At 49.2% G+C, this 24,418-nt stretch overlaps 3 protein-coding genes across 7 annotated transcripts; 1 reads left to right on the forward strand and 2 right to left on the reverse strand.

Annotated features, from left to right (window-relative positions):
* Nucleotides 1-1,291: 1,291 nt before the first annotated feature.
* Nucleotides 1,292-6,728, reverse strand: stradb (STE20 related adaptor beta). The gene is given in 13 exon segments (XM_068719451.1): nt 1,292-2,138; nt 2,321-2,363; nt 2,456-2,547; nt 2,549-2,713; nt 2,919-3,023; nt 3,121-3,292; nt 3,388-3,511; nt 3,749-3,857; nt 3,939-4,060; nt 4,159-4,261; nt 5,107-5,187; nt 5,737-5,971; nt 6,519-6,728. Coding segments are annotated over 12 exon segments (1,326 nt in total). The 5' UTR covers nt 5,794-5,971; nt 6,519-6,728; the 3' UTR covers nt 1,292-1,985.
* An 82-nt stretch (nt 6,729-6,810) lies between these two features.
* trak2 (trafficking protein, kinesin binding 2) lies at nt 6,811-18,847 on the forward strand. Of its 4 annotated transcripts, none has more exons than XM_068719321.1 (17): nt 6,811-6,902; nt 9,214-9,410; nt 9,574-9,759; nt 11,829-11,888; nt 12,359-12,435; nt 12,534-12,650; nt 12,787-13,005; nt 13,099-13,177; nt 13,272-13,402; nt 13,817-13,891; nt 14,221-14,358; nt 14,555-14,661; nt 14,761-14,901; nt 14,986-15,275; nt 15,531-16,025; nt 16,130-16,229; nt 16,322-18,847. In XM_068719321.1, the coding sequence occupies exons 2-17, from the start codon at nt 9,356-9,358 to the stop codon at nt 17,097-17,099; spliced, it is 3,048 nt and encodes a 1,015-aa protein (XP_068575422.1). In that variant the 5' UTR covers nt 6,811-6,902; nt 9,214-9,355; the 3' UTR covers nt 17,100-18,847. The 4 variants fall into 4 exon arrangements, with proteins under 4 accessions (XP_068575422.1, XP_068575423.1, XP_068575425.1 ...); XM_068719322.1 differs by having other exon boundaries at nt 14,555-14,634; XM_068719324.1 differs by lacking the exons at nt 9,214-9,410; nt 9,574-9,759 and having other exon boundaries at nt 6,883-6,902.
* Nucleotides 18,848-18,983: 136 nt separating this feature from the next.
* On the reverse strand, nt 18,984-24,322 carry trim25l (tripartite motif containing 25, like). Of its 2 annotated transcripts, none has more exons than XM_068719326.1 (16): nt 23,417-24,322; nt 22,889-22,984; nt 22,549-22,782; nt 22,305-22,464; nt 22,189-22,221; nt 22,057-22,095; nt 21,922-21,963; nt 21,772-21,816; nt 21,622-21,669; nt 21,416-21,472; nt 20,538-20,741; nt 20,306-20,416; nt 20,164-20,199; nt 20,020-20,088; nt 19,823-19,888; nt 18,984-19,573 (listed from the first exon to the last, which is right to left on the reverse strand). In XM_068719326.1, exons 1-16 carry the CDS (start codon nt 24,047-24,049, stop codon nt 18,999-19,001), a joined length of 2,448 nt encoding a protein of 815 aa, XP_068575427.1. In that variant the 5' UTR covers nt 24,050-24,322; the 3' UTR covers nt 18,984-18,998. The 2 variants fall into 2 exon arrangements, with proteins under 2 accessions (XP_068575427.1, XP_068575426.1); XM_068719325.1 differs by having other exon boundaries at nt 21,416-21,475; nt 23,417-24,315.
* Between the last annotated feature and the right edge of the window lie 96 nt (nt 24,323-24,418).

Below are 24,418 nucleotides of genomic sequence, written 5' to 3' on the forward strand. Positions count from 1 at the left end.
TGACGTCGTCGCCACCTGCTGGTTTGGTCTGGAAGTCTCCTCACGCGCCCAGAAGAAGCCGACATCAGCTGCTCGCCTCTTCGTGCACAAATCAAAACAGCCGCTGACAGTTCGGCTTTATGAGGTTATAGGAACAAATATTTGGGTTATTCACAGTCATAAATTATAATGTATAATATTTTTAGGAATATTTTTAGGAAGGATTCACACACCGCTTTTCTATTGACATAAAACTATAAAGAAATCACTCAAGGCACAACAGGAAGGTTGGAAATAAAATGTAGTATATTCATATATATAATTTATAATGATGTATATATATATATATATATATATATATATATATATATATATATATATAAGGCTCATACAGCTACCATGTTGGATATGTACTGTAGATCACAGTTCTCATACACAGTACACTTAATCACAGTTACAGATGGATCACCATATTCAGAATGCAGGTTTCATGAAAACATAAAGGCATTGTTGGAGAGGCGGTCACAGTAGAAATATTCTTTTGGGACGACTCACTGGCGATAATTCACCTACCGATTCTACTGATTGTTTCTAACTCCTACATGGGACACGAGCTTTATACTAGAGACATGTTTATCTTATTATCCTAGGTTTTCAAATGACAATGCATATGTTAAAACACCGTGTGCATATATGTTCAAACACACAGCAGAAAGACATTTACATTTTGGTAGTATTAAAAGTATGCCGAATCAGCTATTAGCACTTCCTGTTTGCAATGTACCCATGGGTTTAGGGACGCCCATCATGAGATTACTTTGATGCTGAAGAGAACTTAAAAGCGTGAGAATTCTCAGGCAAGTTCTGCAGTTTCGGAGCGTCTTTCGACTTCTGAGTGGATTTATGGACGCTTCTTTTTGACGGACATCCGAGAAGACGATATCCTCGGGAAAGCGTAGGTCACACCGAATCTAAAACACGAGTGTCGTGTCTTTGTGTTCAGATTTGTTTTGCGTTATGACTCCCAGAAGGAGTGCGAATTTTGAAGAAAATTGACATGAAAACTTCTGATATAGACGATATATATATATATATATATATATATATATATATATATATATATATATATACGCATATATATATATATATATATATATGCGCATATATATATATATATATGCACACATATATATATATATATATATGCACACATATATATATATATATATGCACACACATATATATATATATGCACACATATATATATATATATATATATATATATATATATATATATATATATATGCACGTGTGCTGTAAATATCTTCTCAGGTACCTCAGTATTAACTATTCACAGTTTGAATACATAACAACACTGGAGAGGAAAAAAACCCACCCTCGCATCGTCACTTGTGCTTCAGGGTTGTTTTTGTTCGTACCTGTAAGGATTTACCTTTCTGATGTATTCACTTATACATTTCAGATTTAGTTAGGTACAGTCACCTAAAAAATGAGCATCGTCCATGGGAATATGAAGAGCACACTGTCAAAACAACACATGTTGCTCACAAAGTGCCGTTTCTAACAAAGTATTTCAGGGTGGACTTTTCCTTTAACTCGTAGTTGCATTTGTCTCAGAAGGAAGTGTGATTATAAGTCAACTGATTGTTCTTTTGTGCTGTGACTTGTTGGCAGTCCACTGTTATCATCATCATCGTCGTCATCATCGTCATGGATCGTTAATTTGTAATCCACAGCAGCATCTTTGATCCAGCACTTTCACAGTCTCGTCACCGTCCCACGACGCAAACTCTGTATATATGCATCAGACAAACATATAAAAAAAAAAAAACTACGAAACTACTTTAAAAAAAGGCTCAGAGAGTCGGGCTACTGATACAAAATGAAAGCACAGTAGAATTTGGCCTCATTGCTTTGCTTTGATTGTCTTTGTGTTTGGCTTGCTAGTCAGGATCTGGAGATTTTTCGGGGCAGACGTTGTGGGGTTAGGAGAAGTCCCACGCCGCCTCGGCGGAGGACGACACCGGGGCGTGGCAGGACGGGGCGGGGGGGCAGGATACCGGGGGGTCCTCGGGGCTGGTGAGGGGCACTGCTGGGTACATGAGGCTGAGGAAGGTGTCTCTGGTGTGCCTCTTCACCTGTCGCAGAACGACACAACCTTGATTAAACACGGTTGAAGTAGTGGGGAAGTGGAATCCAGTAACCAAAAACAAACTCAGCGTCAAGCTTTGGCTTCAGTACATCTATCATACTGATTATATTTATTATCTCCAAACAATGTTTTATGTGAAGACCAAGCTGAGAATTCAAATGAACCCACCTGCTTGAAGAAGGCGTGGGTCAACAGTGTAGATGCTGACGGTCTATGAAAGACAGAAAAAGGAAAAGCACTCATGCATTAAAGTCTGTGTGCTATGATATCATATTTGGTCGACTGGCCCTTTAATGCACTGACCTGCGCTCAGGCTGCTGCTGCAGACACAGCTGGACCAGGTTGTGCAGGGTGACCGAGTGGTTTTTGGGCGCGGGGCTCTGGGGCCGGTCGGCGGGAGGGGCGGGTGGCGCTGTGCGTCATGCTTCCGGTGGCCACGCTCTCGCCGATGCCGGAGTCCACCCCGGACCGCGACACCTTCAGCCCCCCCAGCTCGCCCAGCGGGAAGGGAGCCACGTCCAGCAGGCAGCAGTGGGAGCCGCGCAGCTTCTGAAGCAGCATCTGGACGGGGAGATTCGAACAACGGCCCTTTAAAGCTGAATGCGCACGTACGTATACACATCATGCTCATTTTCAGGTTCATACTTGTATTTGGGGTTTCTACTCGAACATGTTTACATGCTTTAATCTGTCTCTTTAAGCCCCCCTTCCGGAAAAAGACACAGCCTTCTCTGATTGGCTTGCACAAAAAAAGCGTTTCCGTTACCTGAGTGGGGGGCATGTCCTGGAAAGGCACCCTGCCGCTGACCAGCTCACAGGCCACGATGCCTAAACTGTAGATATCCGACTTCACTCCGTAGCCGTGCAGGTCCTACTGAGGGCAACACGGCGGGGAGAGGCGAGACAGGATACATTAGGAACAAGGCACCGACACCGCCACGTCGTTTCTAGATCTAGGGAGTCCTGACCTGTCGCAGTAGTTCTGGGCTGAGCCAGGGCAACAGGGCGGGGCTGTGGTGGGGCATGTCGAACACCGCCCTCATCCTCTTCCCGTCGCGCATCATGCTGTAAACACTGTGGAGCCCAGAGAGGTAGACACGCCCCTCACCAGACAGCAAGATATGACTGGCCTTCACCCCCCTGGCGGGAGAGGAATATGTGGACAGACATTCAGTATTTTCAATACTTCTCTCCCTTGTTAATACAGATGTTCCTTCTCCCCGTCTCCCACTGACCGGTGAACGTAGCCCATCCGGTGCAGGTATTCCAATGCTTTCAGCGCGCCGTACAGCAGGTACGCTATCAGGGATTCACTCATTCCATCTGGGAAATATGTTCGGAGTAAGGTGTCTGCAGAGCCTGCAGGCAAGAGAGCAAAAACCTCAGTGATTTATTTTAATTCAGAGACAGTGGGAACGCATTTCGGCCCTCAGAAGGTTCTCATATAAATAAATGGACCAATAAAGAATGCCAAAACCAATAAAGAGCTATTGTCTGTCATTGTGCCCAGCGCTATGTTTCACAATCGCTACAGTCGAAGGGTTTTAAAGGACAAAACAAAACAAAACAGTGAATGGCGGGGTAGCAGTGGCTGACCGTAGGCCATGAGGGGCGTGAGGACCCAGAGCTGGCAGCAGGGGCTGAAAACCAGGCGAGAGGTCAGCAGGTTGGGGTGACGGAACAGCCTGGACAGCAGGACCTCGTTCTGGGGTTTTGAGACAGAATCAGACGTAAACACACCTGGGTGGAATGCAGCCGGAATGCCAAAACTCCAAAATAAGCTCACCATGAGCTGCAGCAGCTCTTCCTCCGTGCACTCGTCCAGGTTGGTATGCTTGACGGCCACCGGCTGGCCGGTCGGTACGTGGCGCGCCATGTTCACCTGGCTCAGGTTATTGAAGCCCCTCCCTGTGACACAAGAGAATTTACTCCAAGTGAAATCACCCTTCCCCCGGCAGAGGAAACTAGTTGCCCGACTTAAGAGCGTGTGGTGGTGGTGTGCTCACCCAGCTCGGACAGCAGCTGGTAGTGGGCCGGCTCAGCCGACAGCCCCGTGATGTCATTGCCACCTGCCGGCCCTTGCAGGGTGTACTCAGAACTGTCACAGCTCTGCGGGGGACGTACATGCACATATATTACACATTTATATATTCAGTAACTCAAACACAGACGCACACGCAGCCGCTTTCAATGTGCTTCCGGTGATCCACGACCTTCATCGACCAAAAAACTGTTTTGTGGTGAGGTAATGTGTGAGGGGGACGGTGTTGCCGCCAGATGGTGGCACTGTGGCACCGTGCAGAGCAAAGGGTTGGGGGGGGGTGCTTGTGGTTTTTAGAGATGCAGACAGATTTCTCTCTCAGCATCAGACAGCCACAGGTGTTTCTGATGCAGCTTTGTTTAAAACACACATCAGCTGAGTGCGTTTGCTGAGCCAGCATTTTGACCTGTATCATCGGGGGGGGGGGGGGGGGGGGGGGAATGACCTCACACACCAGCAGTACATTGTAATAGTGAGTGCTGCGTTAAGAATGAGTGTATGTAGTTATAGAAGAATATCATAAAACAGGCAAACTCTCTGGTGAAATCAATCAAATCAATGATGTGGATTGTCGGTGATAATCAAAACAACCCCTGATGATGTCATGGTGATGTTATCAGGGTTGCTTTGACTTCAGCTCCACACTTTGTCACAAAAAGCCTGTGTTGTAAATCTGTATTATTTGCTCCAATTTTGTCTGCTCACATTTTAATGGTTTATTTTGTGTGAGAATATTAAATTAGTGGAACCCCTTTAAATGTTACCAACAGCTTTAACAGCTGCAATGTGATCCCAATAGTTACTGTCTTTAACAACTTGACAAAAGGCTGACGGATGAGTGAACAGCGATGGCGTGATGAAGAGCGTCAGTGTGACGCCTGTCTCCGTGCTGACAGTGTCTTTGGCTACTGACCAGGAACTGGTGGCTGATGTCCTCATATTGCTCCTCTATGTCCAGCGGCTGGACTTGAGTGTGGGAGATGCAGGAACAGTCCTGGTGAAGGGGGAGGGAGGGAGGGAGGGAGGAGGAGGAGCACAGGTGAGACATGCCCTTCAGGACAACGGAAGAGGTGGAGAGGAAACATGGGAGCTTGGGAGAGGAGGGTCAGGGATGAGGCAAGAGGAGCAAGCATCTGGGGAATCTGGGCTGGGGGGGGGGGGCACTTACAGGGCATTTTATCGGAAGTGGTGAGAGAACCAGAGTGACGATAACAGGCAACAATAAGAGGCAGCCAGGTGACTGATGTGTCCCCACAGAGTAAGGTAAGAGCTGCATACATGATTAGATGTCCATTAGATGTGAGCAACACACAGCAGCGTCTCATAAAATGTTCCATCTATATTATGTATGGCAGTGCAGATGCAGTGGGCTCTTCACACATGCTATCTAAATAATGATTGGCATGTTATTTACCTCAGAAAAACACATTTTTGCACCAGCATATTGGTGCATCGCCATCAGAAAGACTGATTCAATTTGCTTCATCCCAACATCTAAACAGCACATAAAACAAAACAAAAACATGCAGCGTGATATTCTTACCAGGAAAGACATTTGACTGCTTTTGGCGACGGTAGAATCAAAGGCTCTGGCATTCATCCGCTCATGGGGCCGAGGGAGAGCGACCGCGAAAGGAGGGACACAGGGGGGGAGGAGGAGGAGGATGATGATGATGGAGACGAGCGTTGATTCCCCCCCTCACTAGACTAGAGAGCAGCCAGCGTCCGTCAGTCCGACCGCGGGCATTCATTCATCCATCCTGGCTGCATCAGGTGATCTGGAGATCCGAGCAAATGATATGAAAGTCACCAGCAGATATCCCCATTCAGTCGGTGGGCTAATGAAGCCCGGGAAAACTGTTTGCTGCACATTCCCGATGGGAAGTTAACATAAATTAATTCAGCTTTGTCGTCCTAACACTGGGTTAATTACTATCCAACATTAATAACGTCGCTGTACAATTATTAAACTCAATTCCACTTCAAGGTTAGGATTAACTGCAGCCATTTTAGTTTAACCAGAACGCGGCTATTATTCAAACCGCCGGTGAATGTCGTCAGATAATGGCTATTAGCTGACATGTAAGCTATTTCGGGTGACGTTGTTTTTTAACTGCGTGGTGAAAGAAAAACATAAACACATTAAGCAACTTGAAGGTCTCCCGTTTCCGTAGCTAGGTTGACAAAGTGTAACGTTAGCTATGAACATATGTGTATAGTTCAAGCTTTACGCTAACGTTAGCTCAGTTAAAATAGCTATTACATGTAATGTAACGCTATTTACTACTTAGTAACGTTACCCTGTAATGAAACAAAGTTGCTTACCGTCTCCTGTCGACTGCAACTCGAGCGCTTCGACGTAAACAAGTTAAAAATACAAAAGAAAGCCTGATATTTTAAGCGACGTTTTGTCTATATATTTAATTATAATTACATATATATATTATATATATATAAATTATACATTTGTCTGTACCTAACTGCACGACATCCCAACGCGAAAATGCAATATTTTTGACAGGACTTTTAATTTGACACTGATAACTGGCGCAGGATAAAAACGTCACCGATGTAACTGTCGCGCGTTGATGACTCGTAGTTGTTTGCCATCTCCCTCCCTTCCGCTCCATTGTTTCAGTGGTGAAGGGATTGAAACACCGTACATGTAAAACTGGAATAACGGATGCTGTGGAATAACACTGACACAGGGTACGTTTTTAATAATAATCCAACATCATTTTATTTATTTTTTTAAATTTCCGCAGTGCTATAAATGCGCCCCCGCGCGAAGGACGCTGCCAGTTTGAGCTCGCGACGGCAACCCTATGACGAGCAACAGTGAAACTGTCATCCTCGCGCACCATGTGAAACGTTAGCTGATGCTAAATACCTAATAAAAACAATCGAAGTTTAAAATCAAGATTTTGATAAAGGACTAACAGTTACCTCACCTACTTGTCTGTAGGTTTAGCTCGTGTAACGTTAGATGTTAGCTGGCCTGCTAAACATGTTTGTTTATTGGTTAGCTTGTTTTAATATGATTTAATATATATTATTCCTATATGTAAATCATGCCGAAATGGCGAGCAGCTCCTGGGGATTCATTAGAATTTTTAAAGTAATGTTTTACCCGTCTGTGCGTTAACTGACCAGTGGAGCATCTTTGAAATATAGGTTTTTCAAACGGAGTTTGGATTAATCAATGTCTTTATCGTAGATGATGGCACATAAGGAAGATAGTGGTTCTGGATATTAGCAGCCAGTCTGATCAGATTAGTATTTCATGATGATGTTGGTAATAATGACATGAAACTGTGCAGTTTTCTGCTTTTGGCGAGGAATCTCTGCTGATGGCTGAGGTGTCTGGTTATGCAGATAGAAGTCTGTTGTCCAGTCAGAGTCACACGCTGCTTCTAATGTCCTCTTTCTTTTGAAACAAGCCCTCGAGCCCTGTCCGGTTTGTCAGATCTAAGACGGGCCGCCTGAAGATACTGACATTTACACTGCTGCGCTTCGTTGTAGGTCACTCTGGATGAGAGCATCAGCTGAGTGAAAAGATCAGACGTGAAGGGAGATGAAGCCTGTAAAAAGCTGAAGTAAGCAGTCGGTCCCTGTGGGGCGGCTGGGACAGACACTCGTGTGTGTGTGTGTGTGTGTGTGTGTGTGTGTGTGTGTGTGTGTGTGTGTGTGTGTGTGTGTGTGTGTGTGTGTGTGTGTGTGTGTGTGTGTAATTCTGCTGTGTTGCTTCCAGGGCTGCTGTCTTGCGGCTGTGCTTACATTTTTACACGTTTATAATGTGCAATAATCTGTGACCAGCATTAAGTGGTGGTTTCCAAATTGAGGTCTGGATTTTCTCCAGCTTTTTCAAACCACAGGAAGTAGTGTATTGATTGATTTTCCTTTTGTTTTTGTTTTTTATAGATGCCCGTGGGAGTGCATCTCTTGCTATTCACTTTCCAGACAGCACCAGGCTGTATCCCAAACACAGCGCTGTCTGTGAGTGTTACTCATGAGATGACTCACAGGCACTTGATCGAGGGGGGGGGGGGGGGGGTGTTGTCTATTTAGGATGATTAATAAATGCAATATTCTGTGCGTAGAATGTTGCGCATATTAATTCTAATACCGGTGTCATTAATGGGTCAGTACATTTCTATCTGCCGGGCCTCTAATGCCACACAGCACATCTGGACTGTTGCGTACATGACATTAATCTCTTCAGTGTTATGTCAGCAGAGGATGAATGTTGCCCAAGGACTCTTGTCCTTCCACAGGCATGCCCACTCACACACAGATATGTCTGCCTGCACAGAGGTCAGTGATGCAGATGGCGCTGGGATTGCATCAACCTGCACGGTGTCCTTTTTATTAAAGTAGCTGGCATTAGTTGAAATGTAACAACGGCACCATAACGCGCTCCTCTGTCCACTTAAAAGAGCACAGGTTTAACACGATAAGATAAGAGGACCGAATGAAAGATGCTGTAGAATTGCATTGTGGGAAGTGTAGGAGCCAGCGTTCTGGGGCATCTCTCACGCTAAGGGACTGATACAAACTGAAAATCTAGCGAATTACAATGCAGAAGCTCATTTTCCCAAATTCTCTCCCGGGAGCTCGTATCCTGACTCATCCCTTTAAGCCCCAGAGCATTCCCTACAGAGACACTCAACAGGATGTGGGAGGGCTCTGTCCCCTCCTCGGCCCCCCACTTAAAAAACATGTGACACATTGACGGAAATGAAAATATACAGCAGCTGGTCTGTAAATTTCCCACTGTGAATTCTTAATGAGTGACTTTATATTTAAGACAGACGGAAGAGAGTAAACGTCTTGCAGCTTCTTGAGATTTGAAGGCTTTGCTGCTGATTTTAAAGATCTTTTAAACCCTAAAGACGATGCCAGACAACCAGCGGTTAACGTGTCCAGCAGCAAACACTGTGGGAGTAATCCTAGTTTGACTTGTAAATATCTTCATCTCTGGCACCATTGCCTCCTTGACGTCTACCGCTTCTCTCCTCAGGTAAAGGTGTGGGCGTGCACCACCCGTCAGTGTCGGGACAGGATGTGATGTCACAGCGGTCAGCGGCTCGCGGTCCAGCTTTGTGTTAGCGAGCGGGGACCCCCCCCCCCCCCCTCCTGCTCCCGCTCCACGGACAGGAGACATGTTTGAGGTCAAACCCCGGGCGGTGGAGAAGAAAGAGTCGAGCACGGAGACAGGTGGGGGTGTTAGGTCACATTAATGTTGATATACTGTAAAATGTCTGCAGTGTGGGCTTTGTGTACAGTCTCAAATATTATAAAGTCCCGCTGCCCTGAAGTACAGTAATCATGACACGCTGGACCAGTGGGTCTTATTTTAATCCGTCCTCCTGACCCACAGATGAGGGGCTGGGCAGCAGCGGGAAGCGCTACGGCTCGCTGGGCTCCGGCTCGGCCGACTCCGGATCCGTCTACCTGTCGGACAGCCAGGACTGGGCCGTCTCCCCCGGCTGCTCCCCGGACGAAGGCCCCGCACAGCACAGCGCCATCTCCCCCGTGCTGGCCGAGGAGACCTTCCGCTACATGAGTGAGTGTGGATTTCAACGCTACGGTCTCTCTGGTCTACCGCCTTTCGATTGGTTAAAGCCCGTGGCGACAGTCGGTGAGCAGATGGTGTGCGCCTCGGATTCGTTTTATACAACATCCTCTTTTCTCTCAAAGAGGAATTAAAATCACAGAGTTTTACCGCAGATATTATTTGCCACACGGTTGTCATTGTGCCTGTTTGTCTTTGCTGGTGTGTGTGTGTGTGTGTGTGGGTGTGGGAGGGAGAAGGAGAGGGAGAGGGAGACAGTGAGCAAGAGGAATCCAGTGATCCAGCCAGAGTTAAGTGCAGTTCAAAGCCGGGGCCAGAGTCACGGGACAGGGAGGGAGGAGGGAGGGAGGGGGGTTGATAGAGGATGAAGAGAGGACGGTAGAGAGGAGTTGGATCATGCCGGTTTTAAACATTCACAATGAGGAGGTTTACGACAAATTCGCTGTGGAAGGTGAGTGAGTGAGTGAGTGAGTGAGTGAGTGAGTGAGTGAGTGAGTGAGTGAGTGTGTGTGACTGCAGCTCCAGTTGAGTCTGCAAGGTCAGGCAGATCGTGTGTGTGTGTGTGTGTGTGTGTGTGTGTGTGTGTGTGTGTGTGTGTGTGTTCCTTGAAAGACAGAAAGTGGGCATGTCTAAATGAACGCTTGCTTGTTTACATTCAAAAAAGTTGTGGTATGCGGGAGTGACTTCCTGTCTACGTTTTCGCAAAAATACATGCTGTACTTCCTCTCTCCTTTTAACAGTTTAACTTAAAGCATCGTTGGATCAGACCTGAACACACGCGAGCAGATTTGGAGTTTAATGGTTTTGTGTCCATGATATTGTACAGGTTGTGTGTGTTTTGTTAACCGCACGTGTGAGAGGAGGAGTACAGTAAGGGAGTCTCGGTGTCATATTTCTTGCTCGGTGAAATATTAGTTCCACTCGTGCGACGTAAAATCAAAACGCGGTCTATTAATAGCGCCCGATGCACTCGGAAGAGGCATGCTAATGTTCCGAGTGCCCTGCCCCCCCCCCCCCAGGAGAAGTGAGTCAATGTACAGGGTTTGTACGTATTTCAGACAGCGCTGACAACAGCCTAAATATTCCAATACTGCGATGGTACGAGCATCTCAAGTATCCCTTTATTGTGTCATGTTGTGAAATCAGAACAGGGAGCGGTCTGACTCGGCAAAAAAAATCTCTTTGAAACGCAGAAACTCTGTTTAAATGCAAAGTAGAGTCAGAGTGTTTCTAATACTTTCTAGTCTTTGACATTCTGACCTCGCATGTGTGCGTCCTGCCTGGACCAACCTCCCAAAACCACATCAGCAACACAAATACGAGACCAAAAACATCGCTAAAATGTACGCACTCGTTTGTCCTTTGTCTCTAGAATTTCTCATTCGGTTGAGCGAAACTGGAGTTCAGTCAGTTAAAACAACCCACACTGGTGTATCAGTGTTTGGCAGATCATAGACTTCATTTACACTGTGACATCTTACTTTTCCCAGCAGGTAAAAGGATATGTGTGTGTGTGTGTGTGTGGGACTCTTGGCGTCAAATGTACAGTAACGAGAAATTAAATGCATCGTGTGTGTAACAAAGATAGCCCCGGTGGGCAGCAGAGGTTATTTATAGCCGTGGGGTTGTTGGCGCAGAGGGCCGGAGGTCACCGCTGGCCTCGGGTTACCGGACGACCGCTCTCGTCCAATCGAGCGGCTGCTTCACTCCAAGGCCTTCCTGCACACGCTCACGTGAGCGCGGATCGCTTCTACGGCGTTGAGCGTGGCGATGTTTTACAGTGATTTAGAGTTGCCACTTCTCTTTGAACAGGTGGAAGGGGCGGCGGTGCGGCGCCGGCGACACCCACTCAGGTGCTTAAAGGCGGACCGGACTAATCGATGTGTAGATCCTCAACACACTAATATGTTCTGAAAAGAAGCTGATTCACTGAAGCTTCAGCTTTCACCCTCGGCTTCTTTACTTCCTGTCTTTCTGCCCCATTCGTCTTAGAAAACAAGCCGGTTGCTTGTGCGCCTGTTGAACTCTTCCCCTTCTTTTATCTCTGTCTCTCACTATAGCGTATCTTGCCTTGGAGCCCTCTTCCTATTCCCTCCCCGGCTCTCAGAGCCTCTCCAAAGGTATCTTCCTCTCTCTACCTGCCTGTTCTGCTCTGCGACTTCATCATTTAGCTCCAGTGTGTCTTTTGCTTTTTTCGCATGTAGACGACAGCAGACGAGAAATTAACTTAGTGTGGGTCTGCTGTCTGTAACTGTAGACGGCTTTAAAGCACTGTATAGTGTGTGTGTTGTGGCTATATTACATTCAGACCACTAGCAACCACATCGCCATGTTGTGGAGCAATTTCATCAGATGGCATCAGTAGTGTTTCTGTAATGAGTGACATATTGTAACCGCACTAGTTCACGATTGGCTCCCAGGAAGTGGCTGCTCGCGTTGCTTGTGGTCAGAACGTTTTATTATGGTAGCAAGTAAAGTGTGTGGTTTCATTTGAATGCTATTGTGTTTGCATGCACGATGTGCACAACGGACTGCATGCGTGTGTTCGCTCGTGTGTCTCTTGATGGTAAAATGTCGTCTTTCTGGTCAGTCCTCAGTGGGGATCGCGTGGAGCAGATGACCAAGACTTACAATGACATCGAAGTGGTCTCGCACCTTTTGGCGGAGGTAGGTCGCCGCCCCGCCCCGCCCTCGCTCGGGACAAATTGTTTCGCGTCATGAAGCGGTTCTGATTGGTCGGTGCTCTGTGTGCTCTTATTGGACAGCGGGACAGAGACTTGGAGCTGGCTGCTCGGATCGGTCAGTCCCTTCTGCAGAGGAACCACCTGCTGCAGGAACGCAACGAGGCCTTAGAGGAGCAGCTGGCACAGGCTGTGGACCAGGTAGCTCACACGCTAGATCTTTGTTTCTATATTTAAAGGAAATGCATTTTAAAAACTACCTCTATGGATATCAGGAATCTGCAGATTTCCGCTCACACAGTAACCGCTCAGACACAAACCTTCCCCCGTTGGCCAGGTTCACCAGGTGCAGCATGAGCTCGGCAAGAAGGACGAGTTGCTGCGCATGGTGGCCAGCGCCTCGGAGGAGAGCGAGACCGACTCCAGCGCGTCGACGCCGCTGCGGCAGCCCCGCCCACTTGGGGGAACCACGGCCGCCGCCGCACTCTGCCAGCTGGAGTCTCTGCAGAGCAAGCTGCAGGACCTGGAGGAGGAGAACCTGTCCCTGAGGTCTGAGGTACGAGGTAGCGGAGACGCAGTTCGTGACGTAAGTATAATGGCTGTTATACTATTATGAAGCGCTTACTGGTTCCTCTCGTCTCTTCTCCAGGCGTGTCAGCTGAAGAGCGACACCGTCACCTACGAGGAGAAGGAGCAGCAGCTAGTGAGCGACTGCGTCAAGGAGCTCCGTGAGTGAGACTGCGCACGTAGTTCACACTGCAAAGACGCGGCCTCGTGTCCGGAATGCCCGATTTTTAACTTTGGTCTGTGTGCCGGTTCCAGGAGAGTCCAACAGCCAGATGGTGTCTCTGACGGACGAGCTGTCTCAGAAGAACGAGGAGCTGCTCAGACACCAGGAGGAAATCTCTCAGCTGCTCTCCCAGATAGTAGAGCTGCAACACAGAGTGAAGGAGGTGAGGAGACTGAACTGCTGTCGCACGTTATGTTCTGAGGCGTGAGTCATGAATCTGATGACTGTAGGCTGGGAAATAAAAAAGCCTTTAAACTAAGACTGGACATGGGACCTGGCTTGGTGGTCTCTTGACATGGGACTTGGTGGTCTTCACTTGGGACTGGACGTGGCTCTTGTGGTCTTGACTTGGGACTGGACGTGGGTCTTGTGGTCTTGACTTGGGACTGGACGTGGGTCTTGACTCGGGACCTGACATGGGTCTTGTGGTCTTGACTTGGGACTTGACGTGGCTCTTGTGGTCTTCACTTGGGACTGGACGTGGCTCTTCACTTGGGACCTGACGTGGCTCTTGTGCTCTTGACTTGGGACTGGACCTGGTCTTGGTGGTCTGTTTAAATGCTGTGTTTGTACGCAGCTGGCTCTGGAGAAAGAGGAGCTGAGGATCCACCTGCAGGCGTCTAAAGAAGCTCAGAGACAGCTCACAGCAGAGGTACAATCTCACACTAAAACTAACAGAACTAAATCACAGATGTTGAGGTTTGTAGCTTTAACATACAGCGACACTATTTTAGCAACACTTTGCAGCAGATAAATAAATACAGAAATTCTTTGACTAGAATACAGAAAAATACAACTAATCAAATAATACATTTAAAGTCTGAATGCATGCCTATTTCAAATATCTATTTAAGGGATTAATTAATTGCTGCATACAAAGTCATTTGAATACAACTGCTGGTGTGTGTGTGTGTGTGTGTGTGTGTGTGTGTGTGTGTGTGTGTGTGTGTGTGTGTGTGTGCGCGTGTGCGCGCTTTGCAGCTGGACGAGTTGGCGGACACCAATGCTGAGTGTGTAGAGATGCTCCATGAGTCCCAGGAGGAGATCAAGGAACTCCGCAGTAAAAACACTCCCTCTGCTGGGATGCGAAGGCACCTCTCCTACGGCCTCTACCCCATGGTGAGAGACGCACAGAGATGAACTAGTAGCTAAATAATAGTTGAAAATGCACAATGAATGTAAACAGAACGTGTGTGTGTGTGTGTGTGTGTGTGTGTGTGTGTGTGTGTGTGTGTGTGTGTGTGTGTGTGTGTGTGTGTGTGTGTGTGTGTGTGTGTGTGTGTGTGTGTGTGTGTGTGTGTGTGTGTGTGTGTAGGACTCCCTGGCAGCAGAGATCGAGGGCACCATGAGGAGAGAGCTGAGTGTAGAGGAGGAGGCCGCCTCTCAGGACCAAAGGTCAACAACTGGAACAACTTCCAAACTGTGATATATTAAGTCCTCTTCACGTAACTGTTTTTATGAGACACTTCAAGCACTAGGTCCAGGACCTCGTCTCTGACCTCGTACCTCTTCTCCCTGCAGAGTATCCCAGAAGCGAGTCTTCCAAACAGTCCGCTCCATCAACGCCTCGGCGTCGCGGCCGGCCTCGGCCACGCCGCCCATCCCCGGCTCAGGGCGGAGCTCTCTAGTGATGACCGCACAGCCCTTTACGTCCACTCAGGGGTACGTCACAAATATCTCTGCCTCGGGTTTTTAACTTGAGGATGACGTTTGTACGCCTTCAGCTTAATAAACGTGTGTTTGCAGGGAGGAGGTGCGAATGGGCCAGCCCGGCTGTCCAGGAGGAAACGACCTGACCAAAGCCCTCCACCGGCTGTCGCTGCGACGGCAGAACTTCCTCTGCGAGCGGCAGTTCTTCCAGGCGGAGCGCGAGAAGAAGCTGCAGGCCCTGGGGGGCGACGGGGAGGGCAGCGGCTGCAGCTCACCGATGGGCAGCGTGACGTCCTCTTTCTCCAACCTGTCGGAGCTCTCCTTCAGCTCCAGCATGTTCAAGACCTTCCTGCCCGAGAAGCTTCAGATCGTCAAGCCCATGGAAGGTAAAATGTTCAGATATAAGAAAGGGTTGCGGTCTGGACTTGGTAGCCTGGACTTGTGACTTGGCGGTCTTGACTTGTAACTTGACGTGGGCCTCGGTGGTCTGGATTTGGGTGTTGACATGGGATTTGACTCTGGACTTTAAACAATGACCGTATCCTTTACAAGCTGGCACCAGTGGATTTTTAGGCATGTTTTTCTTAGAAAGAAAGTCGTCAGTGATCACAAGGACATTTTTTTGTTGATGCATCAAACAGGCTCACTGACGCTGCATCACTGGCAGCAGCTGGCCAAACCACACCTGGCCACCATCCTGGACCCCCACCCTGGGGTGGTGACCAAAGGCTTCTGTCCACTGGCTCAGGACGCCGTCTACCGCCTGTCTGACATGGAGGAGGACGAGGAGGACGAGGAGCACACGGGTGTCCTGGAGAAGGGGGCGGCGGAGCGGGGTAAGGAAGAGGACGACGACGAAGAGGAGGAAGGCGGGATCACCTTCAAGGTGCGCTTTACGTCCACGCCGGAGGAGAGGAGAGACAGAACGCACTCTGTGTTGCCTCTGTCCCCCACCCTGCCGGCGTCACCCGGGACACCTGCCTCTTCCTCCTCAGTCAGAGCGGACCTCTGTCTGACCCCCGCACCCCGACATGTCACCGAGAAATCCCCTCAGCCCATTCCAGTGTCCTGTACGACCGTGGTCCAATCACACAGTCAGATTTTCATCTCGACATCAACGGCGACGTCTTCTTCTGGTAAACACTACACTACTGTATTTCAATGAGGGGCTTTGGGATATTACCGCTCATTGTTGCCATTGTGAGTTTGTTCGTTGTTACCTGATTTGTTGTGTGTTCAGTCCAAAATCCAGGGAAGTGTCAGAGCTCCACCTTCTCCACCTACACCTTCACGACCTGTAGCATCCTGCACCCGAGTGACATCACACAGGTCACCTCAAGGTAGGTCCTCTGCAAAGGATACAGAGAATTTGTATGCGATGAATGACAGGAGGACTCTCTTCTCACCTCGTACCCGTCTTCATGTTTTTCAGTTCTCAGTCGTCCCTCATGGCCAACACACCGAGCTCCATGAGGACAGGTCCCAGCACCCCCGTGACTCCGTGCAGACTGAGCCTGGGTGACTCCTTTCCCCCTCGACGCCCGCCTGTGCCCACCAGCGGCCTGGCCAAGCTGGTCCTGGAGAGGGGCATCTCCGCACAAGTGTCCTCTGACTCCCCCCCTCCGTCCCCAAAAACCGCAGCCCGGCAGCCCCTCTTCCGTCTCCTCCCTGGCACACCCCCTAACTCCCCCTCCCACTCGCGGGACCCCTCCCCGGTGCCCCCGGAGTCCCGCAAGCAACCGGCCGACAATTTCCTCGCCTCGCGGCCGGCAGAGCTCTTTCTCCAGGACGTTTACGGGTTGAACCTGGGCCGCGCCCGACATCCCAACCTACCAAGCCCTTCCCAGGGAACTCCAGCCCGTGTCCCGTCCCCCAAGTCGGGGCGCGCCAAGCCTGACCTCGGCCTGGTGGAGAGGCTGCGGCGGCTGGGGTTCTCCAAGGTGCTCCAGAGCGCAGAGTCTGAGGCGCCACGCCAGGATTCTGCTACTTTTGTGTCGGCAGGAGGGGGAAGCCTACTGGACGGCCTGAGGCGCAACCAGAGCCTCCCGGCCATGATCGGTGCCCGGGCAGGGAAGTCAGCCGCCGGTATCCCGATACCTCCTCACCCCACCTCCCTGGCCCTCCCGCCAACGCCCTGGGGAAACCCCAAAGAGCGGCGACGGCATCTCGCCTCCGTCCCCCATGCCCCGTCAAGTTCAACCAAACGCTGAGGGGACGAGGCGGCTGGACCGTGAGGGCAGACACTCCAACCTCTCTTTTACACCTCCTCCCCTCATCTCTCCTCCTCTCTGCCTTTTGGAGAAGAGGAGTCAGGGCATCCGGCGGGCAGAACAACCCCTCCCTTTTAACTTCCTTTTAAAGCACAATTCAATGAAAAACTGACTGTTTTTAGCTACACCGCTGTGTCTACGTGCGTAGATGTTCGCCATGACGCTTGCAACCCAGGCCTTAGCCCGACTCCGACTGGGTTGCCCAGCGCCCGATACCTTCTCAGTCATTAACTCGGTTCTGTAGTTTTCCGGCGAGGCTCTGGATGCTCAGGTGCAGGGATAGGAGGGAGGGAACGTACGTGGACGAAGGTTTGTGGATGTGGATTAGAGGAGATCGAGTTATGATGAAGCAATACGTCTGTCAGAAGGGAAAGTAAGTGAAAGGTAAACGAGAGAACGGCTGAGCATCCAGTTTGCTATTCCAAGGGCTTGTTCTGGAGTGGGTCAGAAAAGCTTTATATCAAATAGTATCACGCTACAACCATTATACAGCGAATGCTTTAAGGTCATCTCCAAATAAAAACAGAAGGGATTCAACATGCTTTTATAATTTGAGGGCTTTAAGTGCTAGCTGGTTTAATAGCATACTGCCGGACTAACCTTGTAGTCAGACCACGCCATTAACATGCCAGTATTATTAATATTCGAATGATTTTTACTGCTCTGGTGAGCGTACATGCCTCTCGCAAGCCTCTGCATGAGAAGTCGGAGGCAACCTCGCCCACGGGGTTCCCAGCATGCACCTGTCGGCGGACGGGCGGGGGCCCGGGGCGAGGAAGACCGGGTCTGCCTTTTCCTTCGGGTCCTTGTGTTCAGCGTGTTTTTAATGGACGGAGGCCTTAAGTAGAAGCCAGCACTGTTGCGGTTCATGTTCCTGTGAGGCCATGTTTGTATATATTAGTTGCACTAGAGTGGGATTTGGAGGTTGGGTTCATTTTTGAGGATCACTGCTTAGTTGAAAACATTTCGCCGTGGGCTCTTTTCTTTTTAAAAGAGGCATTCAGTCGGTTAAAGGGAGGAAGAACGTTAACACGTCATTGTATATCACATGTGGTTCACACACTGGCCAATAGGTGGGAGTACTCCTGCAGCAGAGCATACAGAAAGTTCATCCATATTGTTTATATTCTATAATATAATGCTTTAAGACACAAGGAAGCGCAAAGCTGTGTGCTTGACCCCTTCAGTGCCGTCGTTCCAACCAGACCTTCCACACTTTTTACCACTATTTGAAGTATACAGATTTGAACATATTAATGAGAACACTGTACTGACTCGGCTATCATTTTGACCTATTTTAATGTGTGTAGCAGTATTTCTTTTCTTTTGCTTTGAAGGGAATCCAAATTATGCCAAAAGCGATGCTTTTATCTTTCAAGTAATGGAATACTCGTGTTTTTGTGATGCATTTTGTGCTAAATAGGTGTAACATATTTAAGGTTTTGTTTGTCAGAGTTTAGAGCAGAGGAAAGAAGACACATCCAGACTTCTAGTTGTCATATCCCCTGTTCTTCCAGTAGAGCAGGAGGTTCAGGTGTGTGTGTGTGTGTGTGTGTGTCTTTCTTTGGCTAAATTATAAAATGTCACTTCCTCATGCCTACCTTCTAAGATCATGATCCTCTGTAAACTACTCATGGCTACTCATTATTCAGTTGCCTCTTTTTTTTAAATAAAGCAATGGAAACAAAGCCGCTGACTCACCCACTGGTTTATTACTCATACTCGGTGGAAGAACCGGTGTGGAAAGTCAATGCAATGTTGGCTTCTTTTTCCCCCCCATACTTATTTCACTGAAGTCAGTTGTTTTATAATGCCGTGATTACCCAGCCTGCACCCCTCTCACATGGGACAGATCTTGATGCTGTCGGAGCTGGAACTGAACTGTCCGAGGGCGAAGTCCAGACCCACCCCGACCCCGCTGCCCACCCCGAAGGCGGCGTAAAGCGGCTGCGTGAAGTTGGCGCGGAAGGTGTGCAGGTGCGTCATGCTGTCCGCCACGCTGTAGAAGGCCAGCGTCCCCGTGGACAGGTCCAGGTAGAGGCCCACGCGGGGGGAGTAGGTGACCGGTATGTCCTTCTTCTCGTTGTCGTGCATGGCGGAGCAGCAGGTGTCCGACAGCTCCAGGGTCCAGGACTGGGCGTTGTAGCCGAGCCCCGACCGGGCGTCCGAGCCCTTCCTGATCATCGCGCCGTAGGCTACGCCCATGGAGGAGCCCCGGCCCCTCCACTCCACCTCCCAGTAACAGCGCTGGGCGTACAGCGGGCTCGCGCACATCACCTGGGTCCAGCCGTCGAAGCGCTGGCGGGTGTCGGGGTAGGGCTGCGCCGCCGCCTGCAGGGTGGCTTTGGTGTTGCCCTCGGCGAGAGTCAGCCGCCGGTGGGCCGTGTCGGTGTCAAGGGTCAAGGGAACCGAGTCTAGAGGGTTTAACGGACAATTAGATACACCTTCTGGAAAATTGGGACTGTTTTTGTGGAAGAATATTGACGTTTGAGTGGAGTTTTAAACCCCTTCTGTATGGGAGGTGTTTTCAAGGGAAATCCGTTTCTATCATAACTTCTGCAAGCAATATGTTTTATGTTTCTTTGGCGTGAACATGAACAGCAACACGGCACCGCGGCAGATCATTCTCAGCATCTGAAATGTAGTGAAACGCTGCGACTCACACTGTAGGAACTCCTCTCTGCTCCTCGGCTCTGGGGCCTGGATGCTGTCCAGGTTGATTTCTCTCACTGGAAAAAGCAAACAAACGGTCACATCGCATGTAATGACTTTCCATACTTGTCTGGTTCGTTTCTGCTTGCGTGCATCATCTTCATTCATGTTTCTCTCCTCAAAATGCCGTGAGGATAAAGTTACTCACGCGCGGGGAAAGCGGGAGCATGAATCTCGGTGACGGGGGTGGGCAGGTCCAAGAAGAGACTGGGGTTAACTGAGGAAATAAAGTTAGTATTAACATACAGTCCGTGTTCAAGTGATAGGACATGTATAAAGGCGGCCATCTTACTTTCTGTTGGTGTTTCAGACAGAGCAGCCATCCCCCCTGTTGAGAGTACACAAGTCACACACTTTGACACTTTGAAACAGAGTCAACACGCTATATAACTACTGATATATATGATAGGATGGGAGCTGGAGTCTGATCTTACATGGGTTTCCTCCTGCTGGCAGAGTGTTACTGACCGGGGTAGCCGGGGTGGTGCCGCGCCGATGGGAGCGGAACAGGCTGCTGATGGACGCCATCCGACTGAAACCGGACCCTGAACCGGGAGGAGGAGGAGAAAAAGGGAGAGATGAAATAACAAAAGGTGTTAAGACTCCCAACCTGAGACTTTTATTGTTGGTGGCAGCAAACGCCGACAATTCTGAGGGCGTTCGTACCTCCAGTAGATGCAGGAGCAGGAGCAGGAGCAGGAGCAGGAGCGGGAGCGGCGGGGATTGGAGTAGGGATATGTGCAGGGGCCGCAGCAGGGACAGCCTGGCTCTGACTGGACCTGCTCCAAAGAGACTGAGACTCTCTGCGGCTGGGAGTGGGACTCGGTCTGGGGCTGGAACTGGGTCTGGGGCTGGGGTTGGTCTCCCTCACTGTTTGGAGGACATGTGACAAGTTAGATCGAGGTCGGGGGTTACGATCAGCGTCGGTTGATAAAAGCTCATTCAATGTTAAGAGACAAAAGAGAGTTAAAGAAGAATATTTTTTATTTCTAGAATATGAAGAACTGACATTTACACAGAAACATTTCGGTTAACACTTTCTATTTTTCCATGACTATAATGCACTATAAACATACTTATAATGCCTTATTATCTGCTTACAGCAACGTAAAAATAGGTTTAAGAACTCAGAAATATGCTTTAGAACTAATTTAGAACACATAAAGCATTTTGTAATAAAGTTTCATTATATTTCACAATTGCTGGTCACTCTCTGACATTTTTTGCAAAGATCACGGTGTATTATAATTCCCATTGTTGTAATAGATTATATTATTTTAATAATGCATTATAATAAAATTATATATATATATATATTTAATGTTGTTTTTTCACTTTATAACAGTGATTATTCTTACGAAAATATAATGTATTACAACTAAGAAGATTATAAAACACTATGATGTATATATGTGTTAGGATTATTGTTTTATAGCATTATGAATATGAATGAATGCTTATAATGATACAGTGCTATAAGCATTAGTAGTATGTTTACTACAGAATGTGTTATGACAATATTTTACTGCAGACAGTAAAGTCACCTGTCTCTCTCTCCTCTCTCCTCTGTCTGTCTCTGGGTCTGGGTGAGCTCGTGTTTCCTGCTACAAGGAGGAAGCACATTTTACACACACACACACACACACACACACACACACACACACACACACACACACACACACACAGATCTATCTGTGGTAGTGACTCACAGGTTTGAGGTTAGATTTAGTTGTTTTTCACACAGCCTCACCTCGCGGAGTGTCTCTGCTCCTCACGTCTTGACTCTTGATGCCGATACCTGAATGACACAATGTGAACATCCTGTTTAACAGGGAGTGCAAGTTGAATTTATTTATTTATTTATTTATTTTCAATATCGTCGCATGTCAGTCGGCATCACCTCGTCTGTCTGCGCTCCGCGCTCCCACTGAGATGTTGGGAGAGGCTGTGAGACGAGACAGAAATCATGCATATGTCCATATATTTGTATTAAAGATGATGCGATGCAGTGATGGTGGAGAAGAGGGAGACTTGAAGACCCTGGACGTACCTGGAGGACGGCTGTTTGTGTTGCGAGAGCCCAGACCAAACACTGCAGAGAAAAAAAAGGGGAAATTAGTTTTTATGAAATAACCACTTTCAGGAGTCCTCTCAGATTTATTCAAAAATAAAAAAACAAACTCACATTTTAAAATCCCTCCTTTTGACCCTGAGCTCCGGTTGGCTGGATAAGACAAGAGGAAGTTAAGCAAAGACAACTCGCTTTTGTTATGTTCATGTTGGGGAAAAAAAAGAAGAAGAAATGTTTGGAACTTACAGTCTTTCAGCGTGAACAGAGTGGTGTCGTTGACTGGAAGAGAACAGAAGAGACTAGATGAAAGATAGGAAGTGAACAGAGGCGGGACGAGACGAGCCGAGACTCTGGTGACGGACCTTGTTTGGTGATCTTGCTCAGCTCCTGGTTGCACAGGTCCTCCACGCGGTCCCTGAGGTCCAGGATGGCTTCCCGCGCGGGCTCAAAGGACGCGTCGGGGTTGACCGTCACGGCGGGCAGGTCCCCCGACTCCAGCGGGCTGCATATGGACTCGCACGCCTGAGAGAAAACACGGTGGCTGGTTTAGTGTCAGGGGTGGCATGTGTTGTGATTATATAGAAATGACTCTCTGGTCCGGCCTACCTCCAGATAGTGGATGTGGTCCTCGCAGCGCACCAGGTCCCGCATCTCCGTCTCCCTCCTCTTCAGCTCCTTGACCTCGGCCTCCAGGCTGTCGACGACCTCCTGGGCCTGTCCCATCTTCTCCAGGCCGGCCTGGTCCAGCACCTCCTCCAGCAGCTCCTGCAGACGCTCCACCGAGCGCTGCAGCTCCGCCAGCACCTGCTCCGTGTCGCCGTGCACCCGGTCTGCGGAACGCTGGGAGAGAGGAGGTGGTGGTCTGATTAATATCTGAAACAACTACCGCAGGGGTTTATGGGAAATTCTTGTTTTGAGATTACAAACATCAGCGCAACTGACCAACCTTCATCCCCTCCATCATCTTCTTCATGTCCTTCAGCTCCTGCTCGCGGTCTTTCAGCCTCTGCTGGTTCTCGGTCTGCATCTCGTACAGCACTTTCTGCAGGACGGGCACACAGAAAACAATATCCATCTATCTCATGGGAAAAAACAACAAGGAAACAGCCATGTGTGTCACAGAGGACAGGGTGGAGCGTCATGATTGGACAGGAATGCAGTTAGGAATGTCCTCAGCCCGGCTGGAGCCACGGAGAGACACAAAAGGAGAGAAGACGACACCCTCGAAGACACAGAAACCCATCAGGCTGAACAATGGACAGTCAGCTGATGGGGTGATATGCAGCACACAGGATTGTTCTAGAAACAGCTGCCTGTACTTCCTATTCAAGGCTTTGAAACCGTGTTCCTTCTAATAATCCGTTTTAAAAGACACCACTTGCTAAATAAAGATTTTCACCTCACCGATCTCTCAAACACACAACGGTTCACCCTGGGAACTGGTCCCATCCTGGCAGCATCCCTCCCCCCGTACCTGTTTCTCCAGGCGCTCGGCCTTGGTGGACACGCACTCGTGGCCCTTGTGCTGGTTGCTGGTGCACAGCCAGCAGACGAACATCTTGCACTGGCGGCAGTAGAACTCCTGCAGGTACTTGTGCTGAGTGCAGATCTTCTCCGCCAGGTTGGCGGTGGGCGCGATCAGCTCGTGCGCCCTCAGGGCCTTCTTGTTGGTGTGGGGCTTCAGGTGGGCCGCGCAGAACGAGCTCATGCACGACAGGCAGCTCTTGACCGCCGGACGCTGCTCCCCTTTGCACAAGTCGCACGGCACCGCCGTGGAGGAGGAGGAGGAGGAGGAGGGCTTCGCTTTGGATCCGGACGAGGAGCGGGTGCTCCTCATGGATTCACGCACGTCGGCCTTGAGGGCCCCTTTGCGCAGCTGCTCCACCGCCTCGGCCAGCATGGTGTTCCTGGACAGGGAGGGCTTGGGGCTGTAGGTCTTTCGGCACTGGGGGCAGCTGTAGACCCCCTTGGGGTCGTCCTTGCTCCAGTAGTCCTTGATGCAGCCCATGCAGTAGCTGTGGCCGCAGGGGATGGTGACCGGGTCATTCGGGAGATCCAGACACACGGGGCAGTTGAACTGCTCCTCGGTCCACAGTTTAGCGCTCATGCCGGCGGTGGAGAAGAGACAGGAGAGGATAGAGAGAGAAAATCCCAAGCAGAGCGGTGAAGGAGGTGAGCCTCGTCTGGACTGACGTGGAGGAAAGTTCTGTCTCTCGAGGTGAGAGCAGGGAGAGGTTGGGCGGGGCGGGGCCAGAGCCACCGGGCAGGTCTAGCGGGGAAAACGGGTGTCGGTGGAAAACTGCTAAAGGTGTGTGAATGGACTGATCGTTTTATCATTGCACAAAAACCAGGGGTGGATTCAGTATTCAGCTCTTTTACTTTAGTAAACATACCAATACCACAACGTCACAATCCTCTGTTACAAAAATAAAATAAAGCCAGCATTTAAAATCCTACTTCAAAGAGGACAGAAGAC

Source organism: Cebidichthys violaceus, unplaced genomic scaffold (assembly GCF_023349555.1).
Source record: "Cebidichthys violaceus isolate CVI_PGR_0920_01 unplaced genomic scaffold, fCebVio1.0.p SCAF_24, whole genome shotgun sequence".
Classification (NCBI taxonomy): domain Eukaryota; kingdom Metazoa; phylum Chordata; class Actinopteri; order Perciformes; family Stichaeidae; genus Cebidichthys; species Cebidichthys violaceus.

Excerpts from the sequence above, each read along its gene's own strand:
- trak2 (XM_068719321.1), top strand. The coding sequence starts at position 9,356 with ATGTTTGAGGTCAAACCCCGGGCGGTGGAGAAGAAAGAGTCGAGCACG. Across the intron at positions 14,359-14,554 it reads CCTACGGCCTCTACCCCATG|GACTCCCTGGCAGCAGAGAT; the intron begins GTGAGAGACGCA and ends GTGTGTGTGTAG. Across the intron at positions 15,276-15,530 it reads GATCGTCAAGCCCATGGAAG|GCTCACTGACGCTGCATCAC; the intron begins GTAAAATGTTCA and ends TGCATCAAACAG.
- trim25l (XM_068719325.1), bottom strand. The coding sequence starts at position 24,049 with ATGAGCGCTAAACTGTGGACCGAGGAGCAGTTCAACTGCCCCGTGTGT. Across the intron at positions 22,985-23,416 it reads CCGAGCGCCTGGAGAAACAG|AAAGTGCTGTACGAGATGCA; the intron begins GTACGGGGGGAG and ends CCCGTCCTGCAG. Across the intron at positions 22,465-22,548 it reads ACCACATCCACTATCTGGAG|GCGTGCGAGTCCATATGCAG; the intron begins GTAGGCCGGACC and ends GTTTTCTCTCAG.